This window comes from Tribolium castaneum, chromosome 3 (genome assembly GCF_031307605.1).
Source record: "Tribolium castaneum strain GA2 chromosome 3, icTriCast1.1, whole genome shotgun sequence".
In the NCBI taxonomy this organism is placed as follows: domain Eukaryota; kingdom Metazoa; phylum Arthropoda; class Insecta; order Coleoptera; family Tenebrionidae; genus Tribolium; species Tribolium castaneum.
The window spans coordinates 23,966,194-23,992,155 of NC_087396.1; the positions used below are offsets into that span (position 1 = coordinate 23,966,194).

The 25,962-nt window shown below is 34.0% G+C and overlaps 1 protein-coding gene across 1 annotated transcript in view; it reads left to right on the forward strand.

The window, feature by feature from the left end:
• The first annotated feature begins 623 nt into the window (after positions 1-623).
• Positions 624-25,962, forward strand: part of qsm (quasimodo) — a 35,665-nt gene continuing 10,326 nt past the window's right edge. Inside the window, exon 1 of the mRNA XM_967498.5 lies at positions 624-857. Coding sequence (XP_972591.1) covers positions 803-857 — 55 coding nt within the window. The 5' untranslated portion in view covers positions 624-802. The remainder of the gene's footprint in view (positions 858-25,962) is intronic.

A 25,962-nucleotide genomic window follows, 5' to 3' on the forward strand; every position in this document is an offset into this window, starting at 1 on the left:
CTACTCGAGGCTTTTTCCTCCAAATTCCAAAATCGGTCACGAGAAAGAAAAGAAAAAAATAAAAAATTTCTCTATAATAAAAAAACTATTAAAAAAATAAGCAAGAATGAAGTGCAATAAAAGGTTATAAAGATGTTTTTTGTAGATACTTTATAGCTGCTTTTATTTTACAAAATTTTTAAACGAGTGCTAGATGATTATCTATTGTTCACCAGAGTGCTTCCATTCGCTTATTTATTTTACGATTTTCCGGTTTTGATTTGAACCCGAAATTTGAACTTCCTGCTGATAAGCTCACTTGCATTTCGGAGTATTTCGGGAGTGAAGTAAACACTGAATATGAAAGAACATGAACTTTAGAAATACAGTTTGTTCATTTTTGGCCGTTTTTGCAAAATCGAAACTTCCTGCAGAGTAGCAGGAACAAGGTTCGTCTGTTTGCTCTATCATTAAAGTCTCTCCATCTCCTGGTGTAGTTTTTTGCCGCGGCTCATTACACCCATCTAAAGTTTGTTTCTAGTCCGCTGTGTAGACGTCGCAGGTAGGCAATCGGCGCACAAGAAAGACACTAACACAAGGCGAGGTAAAGCAGCATGACCAGGTGAGTGGAGAGAGAACAGCCCACCAAACCTGCTAAACACACTCAGTCAGTTTGATCTCAGGCACTTAAGCCAAGCAAGCAACCCACTCGCGCCGTGCCAAAGAAATGACACAAACATTGTGACCAATTCACTTTCAAATCGGTTCTTCAACAGCTCGGAGTGACCTTTCTCGAAATATTGTGCCCAAAACGGCCACCACAATGCTAGTGAAAGTGTTGGTCTTTTTCACCTTCTTCTTGATTTGTTCGGCCAAAGGTGAGTCTTGAGCCATACATATCGATCGATGGTTTGGGCAGGGTGGTACCACAGTCTCTCTGGCTTTGTCATGTGCTAATTTCGAAGATACAGCTATCTGTGGCTCGCATATTTATTTACCAGAACCGCGTTAATTAACATGAACCTGGGCTTATTAGCATGAGAATCGAATAAATTCGGATGCTAGCTACTATAGGTACTTTCTCAAAAAACTTGAAACGAGATTATGTAAGTTACAACCTCGAAAAACCGCATTTCAATGACTAGTGTCACTGATTCAGCACGTGGAAAAATTGCCAATTTATCAATTTCCCTCCATGTTGGTCCAATTACAGGACGAAAAAATCATAATTGCAGATAAGTATAGGTACTGTCATTGGAAGTACCGCCCCACTGTGTATAATAGGAAAAGTAATTTGTATTTTATTCCTCTGAGAAATGGAAGGTTGTAACTTTACATTAATGGATATTTGTTCTGTCATCGAAAGCTTGAATCCTGCCTTAACAGTACTTCTTACAGAGTTTCTCGTTTTGTATAAGCAGTAGCAAGAGGGTACACAATGACTATTCATACTTGTGCGAATTTTGCTAGTTCGGATTATGATAATTCGAGGGAATGCGAGCATTTAAACACTCGAGACTGAATATTTTCACTGCAAGCAACAAGCGAAAGCCAATAAACAGCAACGAACATCTCCGAGATTTAATCCTTTCAAAAAGTTACCACCTGACCAAAAATAATTCCTTGAAAGCTAACCTTTTCAATATATTGAAAAGGTTAAAAAAACATGTTTCTTGTTATAATGCCGATCTTATATTCCTAATGAAGTTTTCTAATTTTATGTAAAATTTGACTTTTGAAGCAATACGTTGAAAATAAATAATTTGTCTGATTTGCCTCATTTTGCCGGTGGTCAAGTACTGAAAAGTTAATTTATAACTAAACCGTTGAAGATAGAAATATGGTGTCGCAAAATTTTTTTGTAGAAAATTTAATTCTCTACAACTTTGTTCCTTACACTTTTTCTGTATCTTTAATCATATTCGCAGCGTTCGCTAAAATATAAGGTGGAACGCAAATTGATAATTCTTCGTGCACCGGTGCATATTTATCAAAACGCTGGGAATACGGTTGAAGATACAAAAAAAGTGTAAGGAACAAAGTTGTAGAGAATTAAATTTCCTATGAAAAAGTCTATACTATTTTTTAGGTTCACAAAATCCTGCAATATTGTATCTCCTAAGTTATAGTCTAAAATAAATAATTCCTTGAAAGCCAACCTTTTCAATATATTGAAAAGGTTAAAAAAACATGTTTTTTGTTATAATGCCGATTTTATATTCCTACTGAAGTTTTCTAATTTTATGTAAAATTTGACTTTTGGAGCAATACGTTGAAAATAAATAATTCTCTTACTTGTACACGTTTGGAAAAAATGTTTCTACTTTTTAGATGCATTCTAGTGAACAAGTCAAAGTAGTCGACATTTTCTGGCATACGATTGCCAATCAAGGCAGTACCTCGGTAATTCATTAGCCAGAAAAGCTTCAGTTTTTCTGCGCTTCGATGAAACTAAATCTTAATAAACCAAACCATTCGGAAATTTTTAAACTTTCTGTAAAAACCGTAGAATGTGCTCAAGTCTGGTTAATTAAGTCAGAGTAGATGAAGTCATGACAGAATCTTTCAGATGATAGATCTCACAAAGCCGGGTTTAATTACATTATGCGCAGTCGCTTTTTCTCAAAAATCTCATATTACGACTGCACTGTTATCCACTCATCTAATTATTCGCTGTGTTTGTTTAGATAATGCAATAACTGCCGGTTAATTGTATTTAAATTTTTTGATGTGAGCTGAGATGGATCAGGTTTTTTCCTGCGGGTGCCTGACAAAAATGCAGACAGATTCCACATACCAGACCTTTGTCTTGTTTTTTCGCCAAGATTTATGCTAGATGAGATCAAAGTCTGATAATATCATCATCATTGATTTCACGGATCATATCCTGTACCGGTTTTATTCACCATCACTTATGCGGTCAAGCTTTTTCCTTACTTTAACAATTTCCATGGAGCGTGTGTGGTTAATATGACACGGTTCCAGCTCGTTAGAGAGAAAAGTTCCAAGTTGGTAGCATTACCGGCATCATCTAATACTACGATAAATTCCTGACCTAAATCTAGCATTACTATAATTTAGCGAAGCCTGGGTTAAAGACCACCTTGTAGCAGTGATAATGAGATAAGCAACTTACTGGATATAAAGCTCACAATTATACAATTCCAACGAAAGGAAACGTGTGTAAAAAAGCGACCGTTAGGAGTCATTACCATAAAATGGACGCTACATAAGTCAAAACATTGTGTGAGGTGGAAAAATCGGAGATTAATCAGTTTCGCTAATTTTTGTTTCGTGCTAACGGTCCAGTCGTTAGCGTTCTGGCCCACTGTACATCAAACAAACCTAATTACTTGGCGCAAAACAAGAGCATCTTTATGAAAAATTCCATTAAAACGATTAAAAGCCCATTCCGATAATGATTTATCGCCAAGCTAACAATAACTTAATAACTGAATATTAAGCAGCAAACTGTGGCGAATTTATTAACGGTATAATCGATTCGCACATTTAATAAATCAGAGCAACGAATTTATTAAACTCGTCTATTTTCAAGTTTATTATAACTGCGGGTAATGAATTCAATGATTGGCAAGATCGCGATTTTACGACCGAATCTTGATTTAATAAGATATTTTCCCAATTATTGCACAAGATATGATCTTAATTGGTCGCGTCTAATTAAGACCTGCTGTACATTAACGCCCTTGTGTGCAAAACTTTTCAATTTTGCGAAATAATGGCACGTTGACATTTCGACTTATACGGAAAGCAATGAAAAACACTAGTACAAGTGGTACTAGTTTCACCTTTGGTTTATTTGTGCAAAGGCAAGACAAGTTCATGCCTCAAAAAACAGATTCTTGGCTAGCGAACGTCTTCTTCATTTAATCACAACTCAAAAATGTAATTCGCTGCATGATTATGGTAACCGTCTGCGAATCTAACGTAAAACATGTGATATAATGCAGTGGGTATTGAAAAAGTAAGAACAAGTTATTTCCTCATTTTAATGACTTAACTAACTGATGTCAGAAACCAAATACATGTTTTATGGAGCAATGAAAATAACAATTTTATACGTGTAACTACCATACGCTTTTTTTTCCAAACTTGTAACACTGAAACGTTTTATCTATCGTTTCCTTTGGACGTTGTGATTATTTACGAATGCAAATCAACTCCACTGGTTACAAAATCACAGTATTTTTCCAAATTCTTTGTTAGAACTACGGGTAACTAAAGGTTAGGATGCGAAATGACGTACAGATAAAACATTCCCGTTCTCGATAGTTCCGCTAATGTCGCCAGAGAGCGCAGTGGTCCACTACCGTAAGTTTTCAGAGCAATGAATTTGGAAAAATGATTTTATTTGTATAACGGCTAATACAAAGCAAACAAAAAAATACAGGCACATCGAGCATTAAATCCTCAATAAAAAAGCAAAAATATAATGTAAACATTTTATCGTAAACTATATTTAAAAAAATTTCAAACTTTTACCAATTGCATTCTGTCCCATATTTTTCAAAACGCTGCGAATACAGTTACAGTTACAAGAAAAATGTCAAGAAGAAAGTTGTAGAGAATTAAATTTACTACAAAAAAGTCAGCGAGACTATATTACTATTTTTCATCATTTAGGCCCTAAAGTCGTCCAAAGACGCTTAAGCGACTTATTTGCCTCATTTTCCCGGTGGTCAAGTACTAGAAAGTTAATTTATACCTAAACCGTTGAAGACAGAAATATGGTGTCGCAAACTTTTTTGTAGAAAATTTAATTCTCTACAACTTTGTTCCTTACACTTTTTCTGTATCTTCAATCGTATTCTCAGCGTTCGCTAAAATATAAGGTGGAACGCAAATTAATAATTCTAGGTGCACCGGTGCATATTTATCAAAACGCTGGGAATACGGTTGAAGATACAAAAAAAGTGTAAGGAACAAAGTTGTAGAGAATTAAATTTCCTATGAAAAAGTCTATACTATTTTTTGGGTTCACAAAATCCTGCAATATTGTATCTCCTAAGTTATAGTCCTCCGTAGTTTAGTGCAAGATTATAATTCTATACCGCGGTGGAACTAACAAAATATGAAATGATTTTGCGTCCCGCTTGTGTAGAAAAACAGATAACCGTAATGGTCTTACAAATTAAATTCCCTTGCGAATACAAAGAAATGCGTTTTTCCGCCCAAGAAGTCTCCGCAAATCGCCTTCAAGAATTCATTTCATCTGTGCCAAAGCGAAGTAGATCATGTTGCATGATTGCTGCGCTCTCTAAATAATACATCACGTCTCTGTCATTATTTTTAAACAAAATAAATCGTTATGTACAAGTCGGGCGTGTTCCCTTTTTCGAAAAAAAGAAATCAAATCAGTATCCATCCAAGGAATAATTAGCCGTGCTCCGAAAAATGATTGATTATAGTGATTTACAAAATTGTAAAGTGGGCCGTAACCAGCAATCTCCCCTTGCATATTAAATATGAATTACGCGATTTGTCTTCACTGCAGTGATAAAACCGTATAAAAACACGCTCCTCTAATTAAATTCGATTAAACAGCCACTGGATTCCCATTAATAGGATGCTTTATCGCTGCCAGGTGTGTAAGAACCGGCGTTTAAAAACTACTTGAGGTAATTTTGAGTCGTTGTAGTTGCGTGTTTAGCTAATTCGGTGGTTCGCTGACAAATTGCTCCAACCCTCGTAAATCTCGTTTTTTCGTGGACTTGCACAGGAACGAATTAATCTTGTCTTTTTATCGCAGATCTAATCTCTGAGAGACGCGCTACTAATTACTTTATTAAACGTTCAATAAATTTATTTATTACGTTGCGTGTTTGTTGTGTACTATTTTAATAGATAAAACTGAAAGTTTAAGGTTATCGGCCTGGAATCTGAAAGAGTGGAAGTATAATACTGTAATAATCTGCCACTAGTGTAATAGCTACTCTCGTAATGCCAGAACACGAATGTTTGTAATAGACACAGAATTTTCTGAAATTTTACCGGTTTCTAATAAAAATCGCCCATTAGTTAACGTCCAGCTACTTTTACTTTCCACTGTAATCTTGTTAGCTTGTGTGCTTTAATTATCAATTATTAATACACTTTTCCACATAATGCGAAAGAGACGACTTGGGAGCACTTGTACTTTCTTAACCTCCTCACTGGAACGAATTAATCTTGTTTATGACAATTTTTATCATGTATCTAATCTCGAACAAGCGTCCGCAGACATTACATTAATTAGTTTATTAAACATTCATCGGAATTTATTACTCGGCGTGTTACAGTTCGCACTTCCACTTGCTGTTTTTTATACTTTTCGAAGCATGAAGTTTGAACTGAGGGAGCAAAAATGAAACCGTTAGTTTTTAAATTTAAGCCCACACAAATGATTTGCCTTGCAAATAGAGTTTTGGGTTTGATTCATAAACTGTTTACCTTGAGATGTAAAAACCGGCAAAATTATGGTTAATTGGGCACGATTGTATGCTGGCTGAAGCAGACGAATTAATTTGTAAAGCCTGGATTATCGCAACAAAACGCGGAAAAAGCTTCCATTGTGCGGAATCGGTCTCGAAATGCATCCGACTGGAGCCTGAATGATGTATGACTTCGACGTTGTCCACGGAGGTTCACCTTGTTATGTAAACTATGATTTATGCGGTGGCGTTTTGGAATGGGGCTAAATCTCCGGTTTGCAGCGAATGAAGGTCGTGACCGTTTCGTCAATCTGAAGCAGACGTTGTTTTGGACAACGGGATTGAATCTCTGGAATAATTAACGGTTTGGGCATTGTTACAAGGCTTCCAGATTTGTACCAACCATCAGGGGACTGGAGGCATTTACAATTGTTAGACGTATCGTAAATATCGGTTGCTATTTATTCACAGACAATGCTAACTAAACCAAAAGAAAAATCTTCGGGAAAAAGGCTTTGAATAAGAAACGCCAGAAAAGTGGTTTTTGCTACACCACTAAAGGTTAAGTACTTGCTGGAGATTTGCGTTCTGATAGGGGAATTTAGACACGTCCTGAAGATTCCCTTCTCTTCCGGCTGGTTCCGTGTTATCCAGCAAACATCTTTAAAGTGACATGTTGTAAAATTAAACTGAACAAAGCCGCTGATTCAAAAACTAAATTATTTATACATTGACCTGTTTAAAACTGTTAACTAAACTTTGCCTAACCATTATTTCGCCAACTGATTTAAGTGTAATCAACCATAAAAGACGAAGTCTTCAGGCGCTTATCGACAAAACATACACACGTATCTTTGATCTCCTTTACTCCTTTCTCTGATTATTATTATACACCTAATCAAGTCTATTATAGTGCTTAATCTTTTGATATTTCTAATGCCATCTGTCAGTTTCCAATTAGAATAATATTCAATGAATTGTAGAAAAGTCCTCTAAATAGGTTCTTAATAGTGAGAAAAAACTATCGCTTTCTAAAATAAATTTCTAAAATGTCCTAAAACTATTTGAAGAGTGAGATTTGTTTCTTAATTATTTTTAGGGGAAAACGAAGGGTAATGTATCTAATACTAACAACTTTTTTAAATAACAAATAATAACACTGCTCTACTATTAAAATCTTTCAGTCTTACATTTAGACGTAATTTTTCATCATTTTAGAAAAAAAACTGCCCAAATAAGAATAAGTTATTAAAATTTCTTCGAAAAACCAAAAAGTTGACCAATCTGTAAACAAATTACAGTTATCAAAAACTAAAGTATTATTTTTTCAAAAAAAGTATTGTTCTATAACCATTTACGGAGTTAGATATGTGTCTTAATTTACTTATTCTCTGGTAAAAATAAAAAAATAATAATAACAACAAATAACAAATAAACTGTTCTACTGCTAAATCATTTCGAGTTCTTAACTGATTTTCGAAAAGATTTTCTCCTATTTTGCTTGAACGTAATTTTTCATCTTTTTAGAAAAAAAATCTGCTCGAAAAGAAAAAGTTATTTGACCAAAAACTCTGATCAATAGTAGTTTTGTTGAAAAAAACTGACTTTCCTTAAAAATGAGTCAAAGCTCTAAGTCGCCTTATTTTGCTCGAAAACGAAGATCTTTAGTACATAAAAAAACAAATAAAGTAAATATTTTTAAAAAGAAAAAGAACAAGACCAAGCAATTAACAGAACTAGGTCTTGAATTATTTTAAACTTTTTAAAATAACAAATGACATTGCTCTTAAATGATTTTAAAAGAGATTTTTTTTAATTTTGCTTGAACGTAATTTTTCTTGTTTAATAAAAAAGAGCTGCTCAAATAAGAAAAAGTTGTTTGACCAAAAACCAAAACTGACTTTCCTTAGATAAAAACAAATAAAGTATTTTTTTTCGAAAAAAAATAAGAACAAGATGAAGCAATTAACAGAAATGTCCTGAATTTAATATTCCCTCTTAAAATCCGTGGTCAAAGTCGCGCCTTCGCCTGATTTCAGTGTTAGAGCATGTGCAAGTCTAAACAGCCTTAGCGGTAGCCCCGAGATAAGCTTAATTTCCATACCGTACGTTGTTATTTTATCATTCATTAAGTCTTAACACGAGTAATTAATGGTCTAACTGTTAAAATCCCTAATACCCATTTCATCGGAGGCGTTTCGTTCGGTTTAATATGCGCGCCTTCAGTGGTTCTTGAGCAAAAAAATGTGTTTTCCGTGTCTCTGCGATGATTTAGTGGCACGCAACTCACACTAACAAGTCCTTTAACGTCCATATACAACAAACCGTGTTACATCCGCAGATTTATTCTAGTTATAGTTGTATTGATGAGACCAAGTGGCATTAAAATATCGCGGCACCGAGAATTATAGCCCATAAATATTTAGATATGACTGTGTTAACTTGCATTATTTTTGTCTGATACGTAAGTGTGCAATTACAGCACTTGTGAAAGTGTCCATCACTCGGTTTTATTAATTATGCGAGTTGGAAAACTTACTCGCACTGCCTCGAAACAATACTTCATATTTTATTCATGACGGCTTTCTCAACTTGTTACTAATCCTCTATGTTTAGGCTTGCGTATCGAACTTCTTAAAAATTCGACTTTGCATAAATCAGGAGCGTAAATATTTCTCGAGCCGAAAAACGGCCGAGGGTGTCGACACCAGCTATTGATTTAACAGAGAAATACAACAACTTCCAAAGAGACTACTTTAAATGCATGTCGAGGTTTGTGCGTAGCATGAATTTCAAATAAAGCGACATTTTTTATTTTGCCCCAACTTTCGTTAATAACTGCTCTTTCGGCAGTTTAGAGACAAAGTCTTTGGAGGAAGTTTTCTGAAACATTATACCCACCTACGACTATTTTTCTGTTATGTTAGTCCTTTGAGTAAAATTCTTTAAGGAATCCACTTCCTAAAATGTTTTGTAGCAATTTCCGCCGCCGGTCGCTGTTTTGTCGTTTACATTTCCGGCCTAGTGCATGAATGAATTTGCTTTTATATCAAGATCCGCTTCTCTAGTTCTGTGGTCTATGTAATTACAAAGTTTTGTAGCAACTTACAGAAGATTTAATTAATTGGAGGGACATTCCCCCGACAAAAAACGCGGAAATTTGCGTCAGAGGCAATAAACGTAATTAAACAAAAAAATAAATGTTGATGCTTAATTGCCAAATGATTCTTCTTCTTCATTAGGGTTCGGCATAATAAAATGTTGAGTGATTTACGATTTAATAAAATATTGTCCTTGGGCGAGTCGCTAATTATCCCCAATTTAAAAATATCTGCTGGCTGGAAAAAGCGAATATTTCATTATTTATTTATCTATTCCTTTTTAAGTCTGCAGCAGTCATACCTGTCTGCATTCCCCTCGCATAACTATTTGAGATATTTCAATTTTTAAGTCAAGACCTCCACTAACAGTAAATATCGAAAGAAACTCTTGCACAAATCGCGAAAATTTACGGCAAGTCCCATTCACTTTATCATCGGAGTTTATTCGCGAATATCAAAGCGATGGCTTTGCCGCAATTTAAAAATGAATTTACCGTTTTCGCGATTCCGAAGGAAGGCAATAAAGATGCAGCACAACTTTTCAAACTCTCAAATCCTCCTCATCAATTAACCGATGAATGTTCCAAGCTCGATGCAATTTAGTGCGTCTATATTACGACTTTATTTTCATCCCTGCTGCGCTCCTATATGAATTTATTAATCATGCCTCTTTGTTATGCTTCCAAAGCTATTCGTCCGGTCTGGTTTTTCAAGTTCGCCGAGTGTATAGTTTCCAAAACACTACCGGCTCTAATCTTCGACATTCATCATCGGATTAATTAAGCTTCAATTAAAGCGATTAGGGCATAATTTATGTCGGATCGTTATCAGGAGCCCACTGAAAGCCAGCGATTTGACGCCGGGAATTGATTCTAATTGGATTTTTACAGATTTATGCCCTCGCTGTTTTCACTCAAAAATACAGCATAACCCAAGCACAAACTGGAACGGCTTCGGAAAGGCACGTAAAGTTAAGAGAATAGAAAATGTAGTAAGCAGTTGGAAAGTAATTGTAAAAAAGCATCTGGAGATGAATTTATAAAAAAATCTAAAGAAGAGTACAGATTTTAGATCTAGAAACGTATTTAGAAAAGAATTCGAAATAAACCTTTAGAAAAATCTGCAGAAGAATGCTGATAATAATTTGAACACATTATAAACGAGACTATAAAATAATTGTGGAAAGATGCGAAATCCTAGAATATTTTAGAAAAAATATTTTCATATATTTTTCATTTTATTAAATATTTCCTATCTATTTATTCCCAGAAACTGAAGAAAAACATTGAAAAAATGTAGTTTAATAAAAACAATGGTTTTCTGTGACTATTATGTTTTCGAGATACACAAATAGCTATTTGATGATAATATTGTCATAAACACGATTAATTCGTTCCGGTGAGAAGGTTAAGAAGCACTTTAAGATGTATCTCACTATCTCGAGCTAATCAAAACGTAAAATCATTTAGTTTAATTTATTATGCACTTTGCACAAACTAACAAGATTACGGCAAAAAAATAACTGGTTGTTATAATTAGAGACCGGATTTTTATGAAATTAAAAACCTTATTTAGGTGTCAAAAAGTACTAATAAATTTGGTAATTTTGGATACATTTTTTGTTAATTCCTTTTCCAGCAAAAATAATAACAAACAAACAACACTAGCTTCGTTTTGTCAAAAACTTAAAATTAGGTATCAATTACACAAAAAAGCTATAAAACAAGTTAATCAATTTCTGAACTTGAAAAACTAAATTTGAAAAACTGACAAAGAAACTTAACACTTAGAAATTACAAAATATAAAAAATATTTAAACTGAAATTCTGGAGAACTAGGTGACTGAAAAAGTAAGGTACTGAAAAAACTATAGAACTGCATAAGAAAAACACTAATAAATTGAAACAAGAGATTCTGAATAATAAACGAACACTAATAAAAGACTGAAAAGCTGAAAAACTTAAAAACTGGAATTTAAAAAAATAAAAACAGTAAAATTAAAATTCTGTGGATCTGAAAATATTCGAAAGTTAGAGAATTCCTCACTGAATTTTCCAAAATATATAGTTTTAGCAGAGTTCCCTTGTATTAAATTGTAAATGAAAAACGATAATTATAAAAATTCTAAGCACTTCACGTGTTGTTCGCATCGCGTGAGTAAAAGCCAGTCCTTACTCCAAGTTATTACATAAGTAGCAATTTTTAGTTACATCTCACGTTAGCGTGGACGCTACAACTTTTGTCCACTTTGGCTGTTCATTTAACAAACGTTTATAGTGTTCTGGCGAAGGAAATAGTTATGTCATTTCACGTTTACGCACACATTTCAGTAAACTTGTAGCTCATTTATATGATTGGCAGGTTTCTCGGATTACATGCGTGCTTTTTGTGCGGACAATGTTGATGATTCTTGCGGAAAAATGAAAGCGTCTGCGCGTCCACATCCTGAATGATTAAAAGATGGGCGACCAATTAGCCACTAAATGATTGATTACTTACTACTGTCAGAGCCGGCCTTTAATTATTGATAATGACCACACACCGATAAGAGCGGATTTTAATTACGTCTGCTAACGTATCAATTTCACCACAAGACTTGAGGCATTTCCACGTTCCACCATCGCGAAAAATGTCGATTAAAACTAGGAAATTTTGCTACATGATCTGGCCTTTGGGTGGCTTGCTAGTCTGGTATCTAACAGCTTGCAAGAAGTGCAGGTGGAAGAGATTTGAAATTTTTGAGTTAGATTCTGTTGGCATTTCCACTCGGCATTGACATTTTTCCTAGCGCAACAACAGCTCATTTTTGCGGAGCTGATTAAACAGTACCCGATTTTTGCATCGAACCAATTAGGCTCAAAAACAGTATCCGACCCAGGAACTGGTTATAACGACGTTAAACGTCCATCATTAACTATTAATATTCCGTCTTTTTGCCGACAACACGTAAATTGTTAAGAGGTGCGATTTTTTATGCAAATAATTTCCTCCAACCAGCCAACAAGTCTGCATTTTCATCTGGCGCGCTGCAGTCCAATAAATTTGTCGCGTCAAACACATTTGTGTTATCCAGAACCGGGTTTGGATCCCGCTAAGGTTAAAGGCTCGCACATTAATTTTTGCAACAATTTCTTGTCTGCATGATAAATTTTACAAGGGGACACGTTTCCGCAATCGAAACTGGTCTCCGATGAGCAAAATCCAATTTGTTGAGGAAAAAGCCGAGTGGCCTGATTTGAAATTTAGATGGACAAGTGTGTTTCTGCCAGCGAGTCCATTAAACACCATGCAGCGTGATTACCACGGAGTTGCATAACATTGAAGAACCACAAGAAAAATTACACGCGATCTCACTGTTCACTTTCATACTTAATTTAATTTAACAAGGCGGACTGCACCGTTAAACTTGAGCGATTCTTGAGGTCTGGCACGCCGGAATCGCCAATTATAGGCGATTTTTTCTTCCACTGGCTCGGTGATGAACTCACGGTTGCCGAATGCTGATGGTGATTAGTTCCTTATGGACACTTCAGAGTCGTTTTGTCCACGCACTTAACGACATAACAATGCGCTATTTACATTTCCATTCTAATAACGAGCCGAAACAGGACAAAGACCCCTCGCGGACTAATTTTACGAACGTTTACCTTTTTTTCTTTCACAACAATTACACGCCTTGAAAAATCTATAGCAATGAAACAAACGAGCAGGAAATAAATTCCAAACGTTTTAAAATTTATGACGTGTGACATTTGAGCGCTCTTTACTGATGAATAGTTATTTATTTGCTGGGAATGACACCGAACCACCGCATTTCATATAAACCGGGTAGACAATAAAAAACTATTTTTATGACCAAAAATTATAAACGCAACTTATTGTAATATTTGCAACTAATCAAGTCTCTAATTGTATGTTCTATAAAAAAAGTGTTATTTTAGAAATATTTTTAAATTATTTTTTTCACAATTTACGACATAATTTGAAAAAAACAGAAAAAGGAAGGATTACAGTTGTCGGTTAAAATTTTAAGGGCTTGTTTGTAGAAAACTTTGTTAAAATTTAATTGGTTGTTAAAAGTTAACAACGCGAATGGACCAATCAAATAGGTTCGATTTGGTCACGTGATCAGCTAATCGCATTTAATTGCGGACTAAATTAATGACTCTTCTATAAACTGGCCCTTAAACTTTTAGGACTGGTTTACAGAAAGTTTCATTAAAATTTATTACGTTGTTAAAAGTTAAAAACGCGAATACACCAATCAAAGTGGTTCAATTTGGTCACGTGATCAGTTAATCACGCATTTAATTGCGAATTAAATTAATGACGCTTCTATAAATCCGTCTTAGGGTCGGTGTACAGGAGGTTTTATTCGCAATTAAAATTTAATTTGTCAATTTGTCAATGCATTTTAAGGAGCGGTTCATAAAAGCCTCATTAATTTAATTCGGAATTAAATGCGTGATTAGCTGATCACGTGACCAAATTGGAGTCAAGTGATTGGTCTATTCGCGTTGTTAACTTTTAACAACGAATTAAAATGTAATAAAGCTTTCTATAAGCCGGCCCTAAATGGTAATTAAATTCGAATTAGTTTAATTCTGAATTAAATTTTAATTTTGCTTTTTTGTAAACCGACACTTAAAATTTTCTTGAAATTTTATTACAGCTGTTTATTAACTTCTACCAATATTTTTTGGTAAATTTGGGTTATATTTGATTCAAGTCGCAATTTTGTTAAACAATGCACAACAAAGTGAAATTTTATAACACCTTCACCTGACAACGTGAATTAGAGAGAATATAATTGCGTCAAGATCACAGAACAGAAATTGTTTTTTTTATATTTATATTTTTAGGTGTAAATAGCAAAGAAAAATAATTATGAGCTGCCTAATTGGTGCTTAATTTGACGGGTGGCGACAGTTTTACCGGCTGACTTAATCTACGACTGGACTTGTCATTCTCATGGTTGAGTTGAGTTTTTGCGCCAGCGGAAATTACCCAAATCGACATGAGAAGCTTCTTAATTATAATAAACATTGACTAATTGACGTTATCTTGCAGAAACTCGTTTAAGTGAGGCAATGTTTGGTCGAAAAGCTCCTTGTATTCAGTTAAAATGTGGTAGAATTCGCTATCAGCCCATCTTATCTCAATAAGCGTCCGTAGAATGGGAAAAAAGGAAGATTGTGACCAAAATCCGAAGTGAAATACAAGCAGCGAAGCCATGACACTGACATGCCACATATCACGATAATAGCATTCCAATTAAGCGTCGTATTTCGCTAAGGGAAAATAAATCGCGGTAAAGATGGGGTGCGTAGCGCAATAAATCTCAGATCTATCAGATGTAATAGCAAAAATTAATAGACCCGCGCCTTTCTCGCACTGCGATCGATCGGGGAAAAATTAGAATTCTTGGCCGTACTGCAAATAATGCGTACGTTATCTCCCTCCTCTAATAACATAGTAAACTTTCACAAATCCATGACTAAAGGCACTTTGATCGATACGATTAAGCGTGAAAATATTCCAGGTTCAAAGGTTAACAAAGTTTTTTGATATTCTTTTAATTGTGAGAACATTAAGTTTTTTAAATGCGTGCAGTGTAATTACAGGGTCTGAAAACCGAAACAAAATCGCCTCGCGAGGAAATTACAATATTATCTGATGATTTTTTTCTCAAACTTTAAGTTTCGTTCACCCGGTGTTTGTTTGCACACTTATTTTCGAAGGAGACGCGCCTGGAAAAGTGAGGACAATGACTATTATCTTTTTCTAATTTACCTTGAGAGGCGACCGTTCGTTGGCGGCGCTTCGCTAAATGGAAAGTGTAATAGAATACGTAATATGATTAAAAAGCCTCTTCTACAACACAAATTCTCCATCAAAGACTATTGATTTTCAGCACAATAAACCAAATTGCTTCTACTAGAGAACATTTATTTTTTAACTTGTAATTTTGTTCCAAATCTAGCACACGTGGGTGTAGAACATAATTATTATGAGGGTTTTTCGCACCCAAACAGACAGATGTTCAATTTTTAAATTATTGTTTTTTTGTTTACCAGAGATCTGTAAAAATATAATAATATATAAAAGAATAACCACAGCCAAGGTTATTGTTTCCATTATTTATGTTTGAGCTTTGCAAGGTTAAACCAATTGAATATTTTTTACAAAAAATTACAAATAATGCTGTTATTTCATCTAAATTTTGTTAGAAGGACGTCAACAACAAAAATATTACTTTACTCATCATGTAATTAATGTAAATTACATTGTTAGTTATTTTTAACAAAAGAATTGTAAAAAGATTTATTTACTTTTGTTCTGTTGATGACACTGGCAACTTTTGATATAAAAATGAAACGCAGAATTTATGATGGTTCCTTGCCTAAGACCGAGCAAAATGATTAAATATTCAGCAAGCTTTATTTTATTGCAATTTCATCCGAGTGCTCGGCTCGCTCAGTAAAAGCACAATAAATTTTTATTGGACGCTTTGAAATCACATCTGGCCGAAAATTTTTCGCAAATTTTTAACAAGAATTAGAAGATGTTTCGCTGGGGGTGGGCTAGGGTCAGTTTTTGTGGCAAAAATGCCACAAGGACATTGGAACAACCTTCTAACACCGCAGACCAGAGCAGTCACTTTCATCTTCTGTGACATTTACTGCACCATTACACTTAACGTCGTGTCGTACGTTCGTAACGGCGGTAATTGTCTATGTCATTTGATTATGTAAAGTATGGCCATGTAGGACAAAGTCGTATGCCCTCTGCAATGGCGAAAATGCCAACAATCAAGGCGGGGAATTCGCTGCAACTGGAGAACGTTTCGTACAAATAGGCCGTTGAGGAGAACTCTTCATTTTTTCTATAAGAAAAAGTTAAACAAAATTGAAAGAAACATGCTGACAACTGTAGTTTTTCTCCCATTATTTTTTTAAGCCGACGAATTTTATTATTGTGATGGACAATCTGTTGCAAGAACCTTTTGTTAAAAGTAAAAAATTTCATGGAGTGTTGTAGTGTTCATTAAGGCCTATTCTTAACAATCTGAAACCTATTTAATTCCGTTGCTCGGTTTACCCGATTCCCATATGTCAAGAATCTAATTTGTCAATCATTAGTGGAAAGTTTGTCTTGTGGTAAAACTTGCAGTCATTGATTGGCCAAAATAATGATGACTGGATGCTATTTCACAAATTTGGTCGTGTTTGAATCATATTTTTCCAGCTGTTGACCTGTTCCCACTCAAATATTCTAATAATAATAATTTTTTCAGGTAAGCCCACGACCACCTCCGCTCACCTTGACTCCCTCTCAAGCGGCAGGTAATTTAAATTTTGTTCAAGTTACATTTGAAACACCTCGATAGCCCTATTAACTCTCACAGTTATACGGTCAGGTGGTAATTAGTGGGTCAGTTTTTCACTGCAGGAGACACACCTCAATGTTTTCAATCAGGCTGCAGAGGAATTAATTGGAGTTCGATTACGGCGGAAATTTTTGACCCCTTTTTTCGAATTTAATTACATATTTGTGTGAGATATCCGCGACGTGTGTGAAGAGAATGCAATTAACTGCTCTACTATTACTTCACACTTAATTACGCCGTTAAATCGAAAAACGAACTATTACATTTTCGAAAAATGATGGATGGGAGCGATACTAAATAATTAATGGCTCGATTTTTTAATCGGGCTGTTAACGGTTGCTGCAATAAATAAGCGACTGTTTAAAGGTTGGAGGTTACTTTTTGGACCGATGAGCCAACACAAGATGAAATCATCAAACTTTAATTTTCTCTTGTAGCTTATCTTATTAATGCATTATTTTTTAATTTGTTGTTAAATTGTTCATTATTATGTAATGTCAACTGAAATCGCTGTTAACTTATTTTAATTCTTTTTATTTTCTCAATTACGGCAAAACTATTCGAAAAAGTAGTACTATTTTAATCCTTACCTATGCAAAATGCATCAAGAAAATTACCAAATTCTCAATAGTTTTTAAGTTATGAATTTTTTAAAGTTTGACCAAATTTTACTTTTATTTGCAATTTTCTCGAAAACTGTTAGTCGGAGAACCATGATCTTTTTTGAAATAAATAGATAATTCAAAGAGCTTTCCAACGATAACACACATTATAGGGTTATCTCTAATAGTTCCGGAGTTATTGCTCGACAAATGTGCCGGGTACCCGGAATCGACCAAAATCGCGACAAAAATGGCAAAAATCAAAACTCTAAAAATCGAACCAGTTTTTTTTTAATTTCAACAACTCTAGAGGGTTGTTAAGGCATATATAAGTCTGAAAAACTATGATAGAACGAGTTTTTAAAAAAAATATTTTTTTCACTTTTTTGAAGGTAAGAGTATTTATTACTCAGGAAATTTTATCAAAAAAATCAAAATATTAAATCTCGTGAAAAGTTGGTATAATACAGAAAATGAGCCGCTAAATTCAATGAAATAAACCGCATTGCTCTGCGACTTTTAGTTTTTAAGTTACGAATTTTTTTAGTGTAAAACTTTAATCGCCTCTGTAGCCGGGTGTTAACATTTTTTATTTTTTTTTATTTTCTCAATTACGGCAAAACTATTCAAAAAAGTAGTACTATCTTAATCCTTACCCATGCAAAATGATCCGGGGAATCGATTGGCATCAAGAAAATTACCAAATTCCCAATAGTTTTTTAGTTATGAATTTTTGAGTATATGATCTAATTTTTGCTTTTATTTGCATTTTCTCGAAAACTATAAGTCGGACAACAATAATCTTTTTTGAATAACATAGATTATTAAATGAGCTTTCCAACGATATTACACTTTATAGGGTTATTTCTAATAGTTCCGGAGTTATTGCTTGACAAATGTTCCGGGTACTTGAAATCGACCAAAATCGCGACAAAAATTGAAAAAATCAAACATCAAAAAATCGAACATATAGACTTCTTTTTATTTTCTAACAACTCGAGAAGGTTGTAAAGACATATAAAAGTCCATAAAACTATGTTACAGTTTAAAAAAAAATTAACTTTTTTTAAGGTACTTTCCTAGTTGCTTGCTTTGACCATTAAAGTTTTAATAAACGGAACAGACTGTATGTAGTGGGGCTTTCGAAGCATTTTTAGTATCACGGAACTTTGCGAAACACAGCTCCCAATTAAAGCAGTCTGATCCTGCTTACGGTCCAAGTTGCTTCCGCTGCTCTATTTAATAAAGTTCTTGCAAAACTTGCACCCTTGAAACTTCCGCCTAATTAGGATTAAGTCGGTTTTAATCGAAACAATTCATTTTTCACCAAGGAAGTTAAAAAATTGAGATCGTGTCTTCTTCCTAACGATCCACGCTTCATTAACCCACTTATTTCAGAGCTGAAAAGACACTTCTCATCGTTTTCAGCGCTTGGGGACCGTTACGTATTGTGTGGAGAATAAATTTAATTGGTTTTTGTTCGAAATCGTAAGTAGGTTTAGCAATGTCGCCGCGTAAACGGGTTTTAAATTATGCAAATTGTTAATGAAATGTCAATAATTAACGGGACGGCGTTTGCTCCACATCCAGATAATAATGTGAATAATTCACGCCAGTCAAATATTTGCATGTGGAAGAGCATAAACTTGATTGTGCAGTGTGAAGGGTTGGTTCCATCAAGGTTTTAATTATTTTCCTGAAGGGTTTGAACGACTCCATTCCCCCATCATCTTTGATCATTTGATGACTGGGCTAATGGAAGCGCCGAAATGGCGAAATTATTACTAATGTGTTTGAAATATTCACCAATTTTTCACTCGCCCACACTCCTGTCGATCCACCCACGCGTCTTTTTATAAAAGGAATACAATTTCACGCCTGAAGGTCGCACAAGTTAAACCCAGCCAACAGCTTGAGAGATAAATAACCTTTACACCACACAGAGTTTTCGCCCAAATCATCTATAATTAAATTTGTAAAGGTCAAGAAGGGTGAAACTACCGTGCAAAGGCAGCGACACAACCTAGACAATTAAAGAAAACGAAATGCTAGTTAGAGAAAGTTAGCTGTTAATGGCCTATTTCTGGGCCACCTGTACACAGACAATTCCGCAGCACTTGCTTGTGGCTACGGATGTGCAAAAAGCCGGCGCACGTGATCGAAAGTCACGTGTTTGGTAATAATAATAATAATAATTTTTCAAGGAAATTTATTCTTCGACAGGTAACGGTTTCAACGTGTGACGCATATGTGGAAGTGGGTGGCTCGGGCTGGAATCATTACACTTGCCTTTTTAAGAAGAACAGCTTGTTCTACCCACATCTCGAGGGCATTTACATAAGAAGTGATTCGCGGAAAAAATACGCTTTTAAATTCAGGACGTTGCCCAGGCAGAAAACAAAGGATCGATGACGAAAAAATTATATGAATTTAATGGCCTATTTTCATATTCGCTTGCTTAGGGCTGTTTGTTCGTCATTTTTGTACACATAAAAAATTATATTGCCTAAACCCGTGGTCCTTTTACCTCTAATGACACTTTAGCTATTCAATTTTTGTTTTCTTAATTACTTAATAGCAGTTCTTATTAAACAAAGCATCAATTTCCACCCAGTGAAAATTTAAAAAGTCGTTCTGGAGTCACTTTACCTTCTTTATTGTCAAGTAGATTTTGCTGCTATTTAATAAGAAAGTGTAGCGTTTAAAGTAAATAAAGGTCAGTGTTTTATTAAAGGTTAGGGTGTGGTAAATCTAAAGTGCAGCGGTCTTGACTTTACGGAGGATTTTAGGTGTTTCAGGACGAGTTTCAAGTCCCAAATTGGTAATTGGGTTTTACTGACTTGCTTGTTGCAAATGTGATGCAGATGGGCAATTACCAGATTAAATGTGATACAAGCTTGAACGACTTGCAGAATTTTGAGCATGCACTGCCAAATTAATCAACGAGTTTTACTTTTAATTTTATTTCTCAAAGTTATAAAATTTCAGTGAATAGACAGTTTCAGATTAAAATAAAAGAAGTAAAAACCCTAAGATTTAAAATTCATGATTAAAACTTGCATTTTGAAATAGTTTTTAATACAGACAGATCCGAATGTCCTAGTCTTAAGGTTTTTAAGTTGCCATGAAAACAAAATGTACCTATCTACCATAAGTAGGTATCCACCTAATTACGATCTTTGATATATCTATTTTTTTCTTGAATAAAAATTACTGAAAATTTTTGAATTTTCGAGAAATTCTAAAACCTTAAACAAAAATAAAATTTTCAAAGTTTTTAGATTACGAAAAGAAACGGTCATTTTTTATCGATATCTTAAAAATTTTTTCATCTCAAAGAACCCTAAATTTTCTAGAAGTTCTTGTTTTGAAAAGTCTCCACCAGAAACTATCTACAGATAACTCAGCTTGAAAAAATCTTTTGATCGCTTAAAAAAGTCAACACAAATAAATTGATTTTTAGTGTGATTTAGACAAATTTTCACAAACATTTTGCAAAAAAACAAATGATTAAGTAGAATAATCTAGTCAGTAGAAATTTTTTTAAATTTGCTTGAAGAAATGTTTACTAATTTTGGACTATTGGCTAGAAACGTCTAATAAATCTGCAGTTCTGTTTCCAATCTCTTATTAAAATAAAGATGCAACAAATACTTTTTTATTTTTCTATTGAACAAAGAATTATAATACTGATACTTTGTACAGCTGAAAGGCTTGAAACTCGCCTAATATATTTTTCAATTAACACTGAAGTCAATAATTAATTTCGTGAGTCTATTTATTTTCTTGACTGCAATGAATAAGAAAGAGATTTTTTAATTGATCACAACACTCTTTGTGGCCGACATTCACAAAATAATCAAACATCAAGTTTTTGCTCAGCGTATTGAGCGCCTTGTGATTGGTCTGTTAGATAGTTGGGAGTGCATTAGTCTACCGATATCCAATAACGAACGTCTTGCCATTTTTTGCGCGCTAGATAAGCAAGCAGGTGGTAATTTTTATATTTTTATTGGTCGAATTATTTATTCCTGGGACAAATGAGAGACCAACCGGTTTGAAAGCCAACCCTTTTCACAGAACAAGGTTTCGCCTTAGATGCGAATAAATGGCGAACATTTATTTCTTTTGACTAAAAGTATGCCCATTAGCAAAAATTCCAAAAAAAAAAAATATTACTGATGTGCTCAAAAAAAAATTACTCATTTATTTTGCTTGCTAGAACATATAGTCCTGACTAACTATTAAATTTACTAAATAAAATGATTTAATTAGGATTAGGATTCAATTTTTAATTTAAAAAGTGCTGTTTTTCTGCGCACTTAGTCTAGATTAAACAGCAACCTAACTACCCTTGCTGCTCAACGTACCATTAAATGAGTTTTTCTGTAATCTGAACCTAGAATTCGATTATACTTTAATGAATAAGAAACATCGAGCATCGCCCTAGAAAACTAAGAACTCGTTCTAACATGACATTTTTTAATAAAACGAGTGAGTGTTTTCGAATCCGCTTGAACCCCAAACTTGAGATAGTTAATCTAAAGTTTGAATCTCAATTAGGGCTTTTCCTAATTAAATCGTCTTGTCGAACTAACCGCCAAATTCTTAAACCGGGCTCTGCCTGCGGCTCGGCGCAACTATCCAAAGTTGTAAGCCGCTTTAAAAAGCGACTTCTTCCATGGGAAAAGTCAGTTTATTGTGCACATCCTTGTCCTTGAAACGCATACAAATTAAATGTTTTACTCATACGGTGTGTTTCCTGGCCAGCTCATGCGAACAGAAAAACCGCCTTGCGTAAAATATCGGCGTCCATTGTGCATTGTTGGCGAGACGAAGACACTGAATTAGTACCTTCACCACTTTATAATGCTTCAACGGCTGGTTAAGCAAAGACATTCGTCCGTATGGTATTATTTTACAGTGTTTGGTTAGGGGCATTGGCTTTCCGTTCGGACCAGACAACACTGCCAGCCATTGACAAAAGTGGGCACAGGACCTGTTTTATTTGACCGAACGTTCACACAACCATAAACTTATTTGCTCACAACAAACCCTGCGCGGAATTTGGATTAATTATTCAAGCAAGGCAGGTTTTATGGGGCCAGGAAATTTTCACTGATAAAGAATTCAAATGAAAGCTCGAGGGGAGCTTTGAGCTGGAAAAAAAATCGCAAAACTGGCCATAGTAGCTGTATTAAAACCACTAATTGACTGAAGTGTAAACTAATTATTGTTAAATAAAGCAATCGGAAAATAGTAATGTGTTAATTAATTTTTTGCGAATTCTTTTTTGGGCAGTGGTCAACGAACCGCACGCCCATGCATAAAACAATGTGACCCATCCTCTGCATGTTTCAATATGAAAAAATCGAATCATTTGCCTGACCAGCAATCAATTTTCTGCAGGCGTAGCAATGTTTATATAAATCGTTTTGCATACAAACAGGCTGCTTAACATTATTGCACATCATCATCACACAACGAAATTTTTTTAGTTTTTTTCACTTAAATGCAAATACATATTTAAACGAAACATAAAACGATTTAAAGAAAACATCGTAAATAAAATAAACAATAAACATTCTCTAGATGCTCTCTCAAATTTTACTATTTTCAAAGTTTTTCTCTAGTCGTTAAGAATTTTTCTACATTATTCTTTGGCTTTGTTGTTGTCTCTAGATTTTTATTATATTTTTTTCCGTATAATTGTTTCCAGATCTTCATATTTTTTTCTTCAGTTGCTTCTTTACTTTCTCCTTATTTTCTAGACTTGATTCAATTTTTTTACGAGTATAAACACTGCTACTATTATTTATTTGCTTTAAATTGTGTTTTAAATTTTTCTTTTTAAAATTCTTCTCAAATATTGTTTAGAATCCTTCCAGATTATTTTTTCTTTGTTTATAAATTTGACGAATTATTTTGTAGAATTTTTTGTAAATTTTTATGCAATCTCCAAATTTTTTTACAAGTGTAAACACTTCTACATTTTTTTGTTTTCTTCAAATACTCCTCTAGATTTCACTCTGCGTCTTTTCAAAATTCTTCTGTTGTTTCGTTCAAAATTTTTTAGGTTATTTTTTAGAATTGTTTCTCTACTCTGCTCTACATGTTTTGAAAACTTTGCACTTTTCTTTAGATTTTTCTTATCATTTGTATTCTTTAATTTTTTTAGAGCTCTTTTTGAATATAAAATTTAAGCTATTTAGTTCATTTCATAAACACATTTTTAAATTCTTTTATTAATTCTTTTTCAGATATGTACTTCTTTCAATTATTTTCTAGCCTCTACACAAAATCATTTTTGATTCTATTTTACTAGAAAATTCTTTTCTAGTTTCATTTAGATTATTATTCTTTAACTATCTTCTGTACTCTTCTATAGATTTTTCTTAGGGAATGTTTCCTGATTTTTTTATAAAAGCATTTTCTTTAGATTATTTCATAAATACAGCTCTCATTTTTTTTATACATTTTTTTTTTATTATTTTGTACTCTCTAGATTTATCTTTTAGATTCTACTCTGCGTCTGTTTTGGTTATTATTTTTTCAGATAATTTTTTCGCATTGTTTTTGTACTTTTTTCAACATCTTTCTTAAAATCTTATTCTGAATTTTTTCTGGAGTCGTTTCTACTCGTAGATATGAAATCTGAACTATTTGGATTATTTCATTATTTAGATTTTTTATCAATTCTTTTTCTGATGCTCTTTATAATCCTTTTTTAGACTCTACTCAATATTATTTTATTATAAACAATTTTGCATTTTTTTCAACTTTTTTAAAATTCTCTTCTTTGTTTCATTTTACGCTTTTTCAAAATATTTTTTAGTTTTCTTTACAACATTTCTATATTATTGTTTTTGTACTGTGTTTGGATTCTCCTTTGGTATATTATTATTTATTACATTCTTTAAATTTTTATTTAGATTTTGCTTTGCTTTTCTTTGATTATTTCCGAGACCTTAATAAGATTTCCTTTCGAATTTTTCTGCATTATTTCTGTACACAACTTAAAAGATTTTAAAAACAAAGATGATTCTAAAAGTGCATGTTTTCTCAGATTTTCTTTACAATTTATCAGCAAAAAAAGCAGCGTACTGGTAAATTCCTTGACCCGGTAAAAATGTACAATCACACTAATGGCTGTAAGTTCTTTTATCGATGAACCGGCGGCCCATTAACCTTTTGGCTCAATTAAAAGCAACATCCATGTCCGATTAAAGTGGAAAATTCCATTTATTTCGGTCCATTAATTGCGAATTTCCAAGCGTGACCCATTGATTTGTAGTGTCTACTAATTTTGTTATAATCGCAAATAGGAGCGGAGCCTTTGAGTGAAGGGTCCACCTAGGAATTTATGAACAAGTTTGGAATTCTATCAATTAAGCTGGCAAAGCACTAATCAGAGGTTAAGTGCAATGTTACGAAAGTTGGGAAAAGTGTTTATGAGATAATTAATTGTATAGCGGTACAAGAAATAGAGGTGTGAACATGAGGAATCCTTGCGATTAGCCGTATATGGCTACGGCGGCTTGTGTGGCGCATTATCCTCCTAATGCATGCTTAATTTAAAATTAAGTTTTTAACACGACGCGAAAATTATCGGATTTTTAATACGACTGCGTATTTCCAAATCCCGGCATTAGACAGCACAAAGGAATTGTCGTTTATCCTTCTGTGTTTATTACAGCGCGTGGGAGCTTACAGCCTGGAATTTGTACGAACATCCGACAATTTAAAAATACTTTATCTCTTTATTATTAAACTGAAGCCTGAACTGGGTTTTTCCGGCAATAAGTGGCCCTTCCTGCTGGAAAAATAATTTTCCTGAAAGCAAAATCTGAAAGACAATGCATCATCTCGGCGTGATTATTGTCATATCTCTCGTAATGATAGGCTGAAGGTAGATTGTGAAAACATGATTTATCCTTTCTAAAAGGCAATGCCGTGTCTCGCAATTTAAAAGTTCACTTGCCGGTTTAAATTTCGTTTGTTACATTGCGCTCAAGTCGCATTTAATCGCACACTCTTTCCTCGGTTGCACTTGATATACTTTGATAATCACAGCAATTTTCCGCGGTAATATGCACTCGAACATCCACAACTTTGGCCTGGGAACAGATCAGCACAAACAGTGGGAATAAAAATTTGTTTTTTGCGGGCGAATTAATTTAAAAGCTTTGTGCAAAGCCGACAGATGTAATAAATTAATGTGCTAAAAAATTATTACGTCATGTTTTCGATTTTGATGCGATCTTGCGATTTATAACACTGGAAGAGGTTGCAGATGGTAATTAGCCCAAAGTAACGAATTTATGACGGCAATAAGAAACATGTAAAAAATTTTAATACGCAATAAAATATTATCAGTGAATTATGACTCGCTTCGTGGCTAATTTTTAACAGTGGGCAAAATCTAAGCACAAATATTCCTACAAAATTGCATAAAAAAA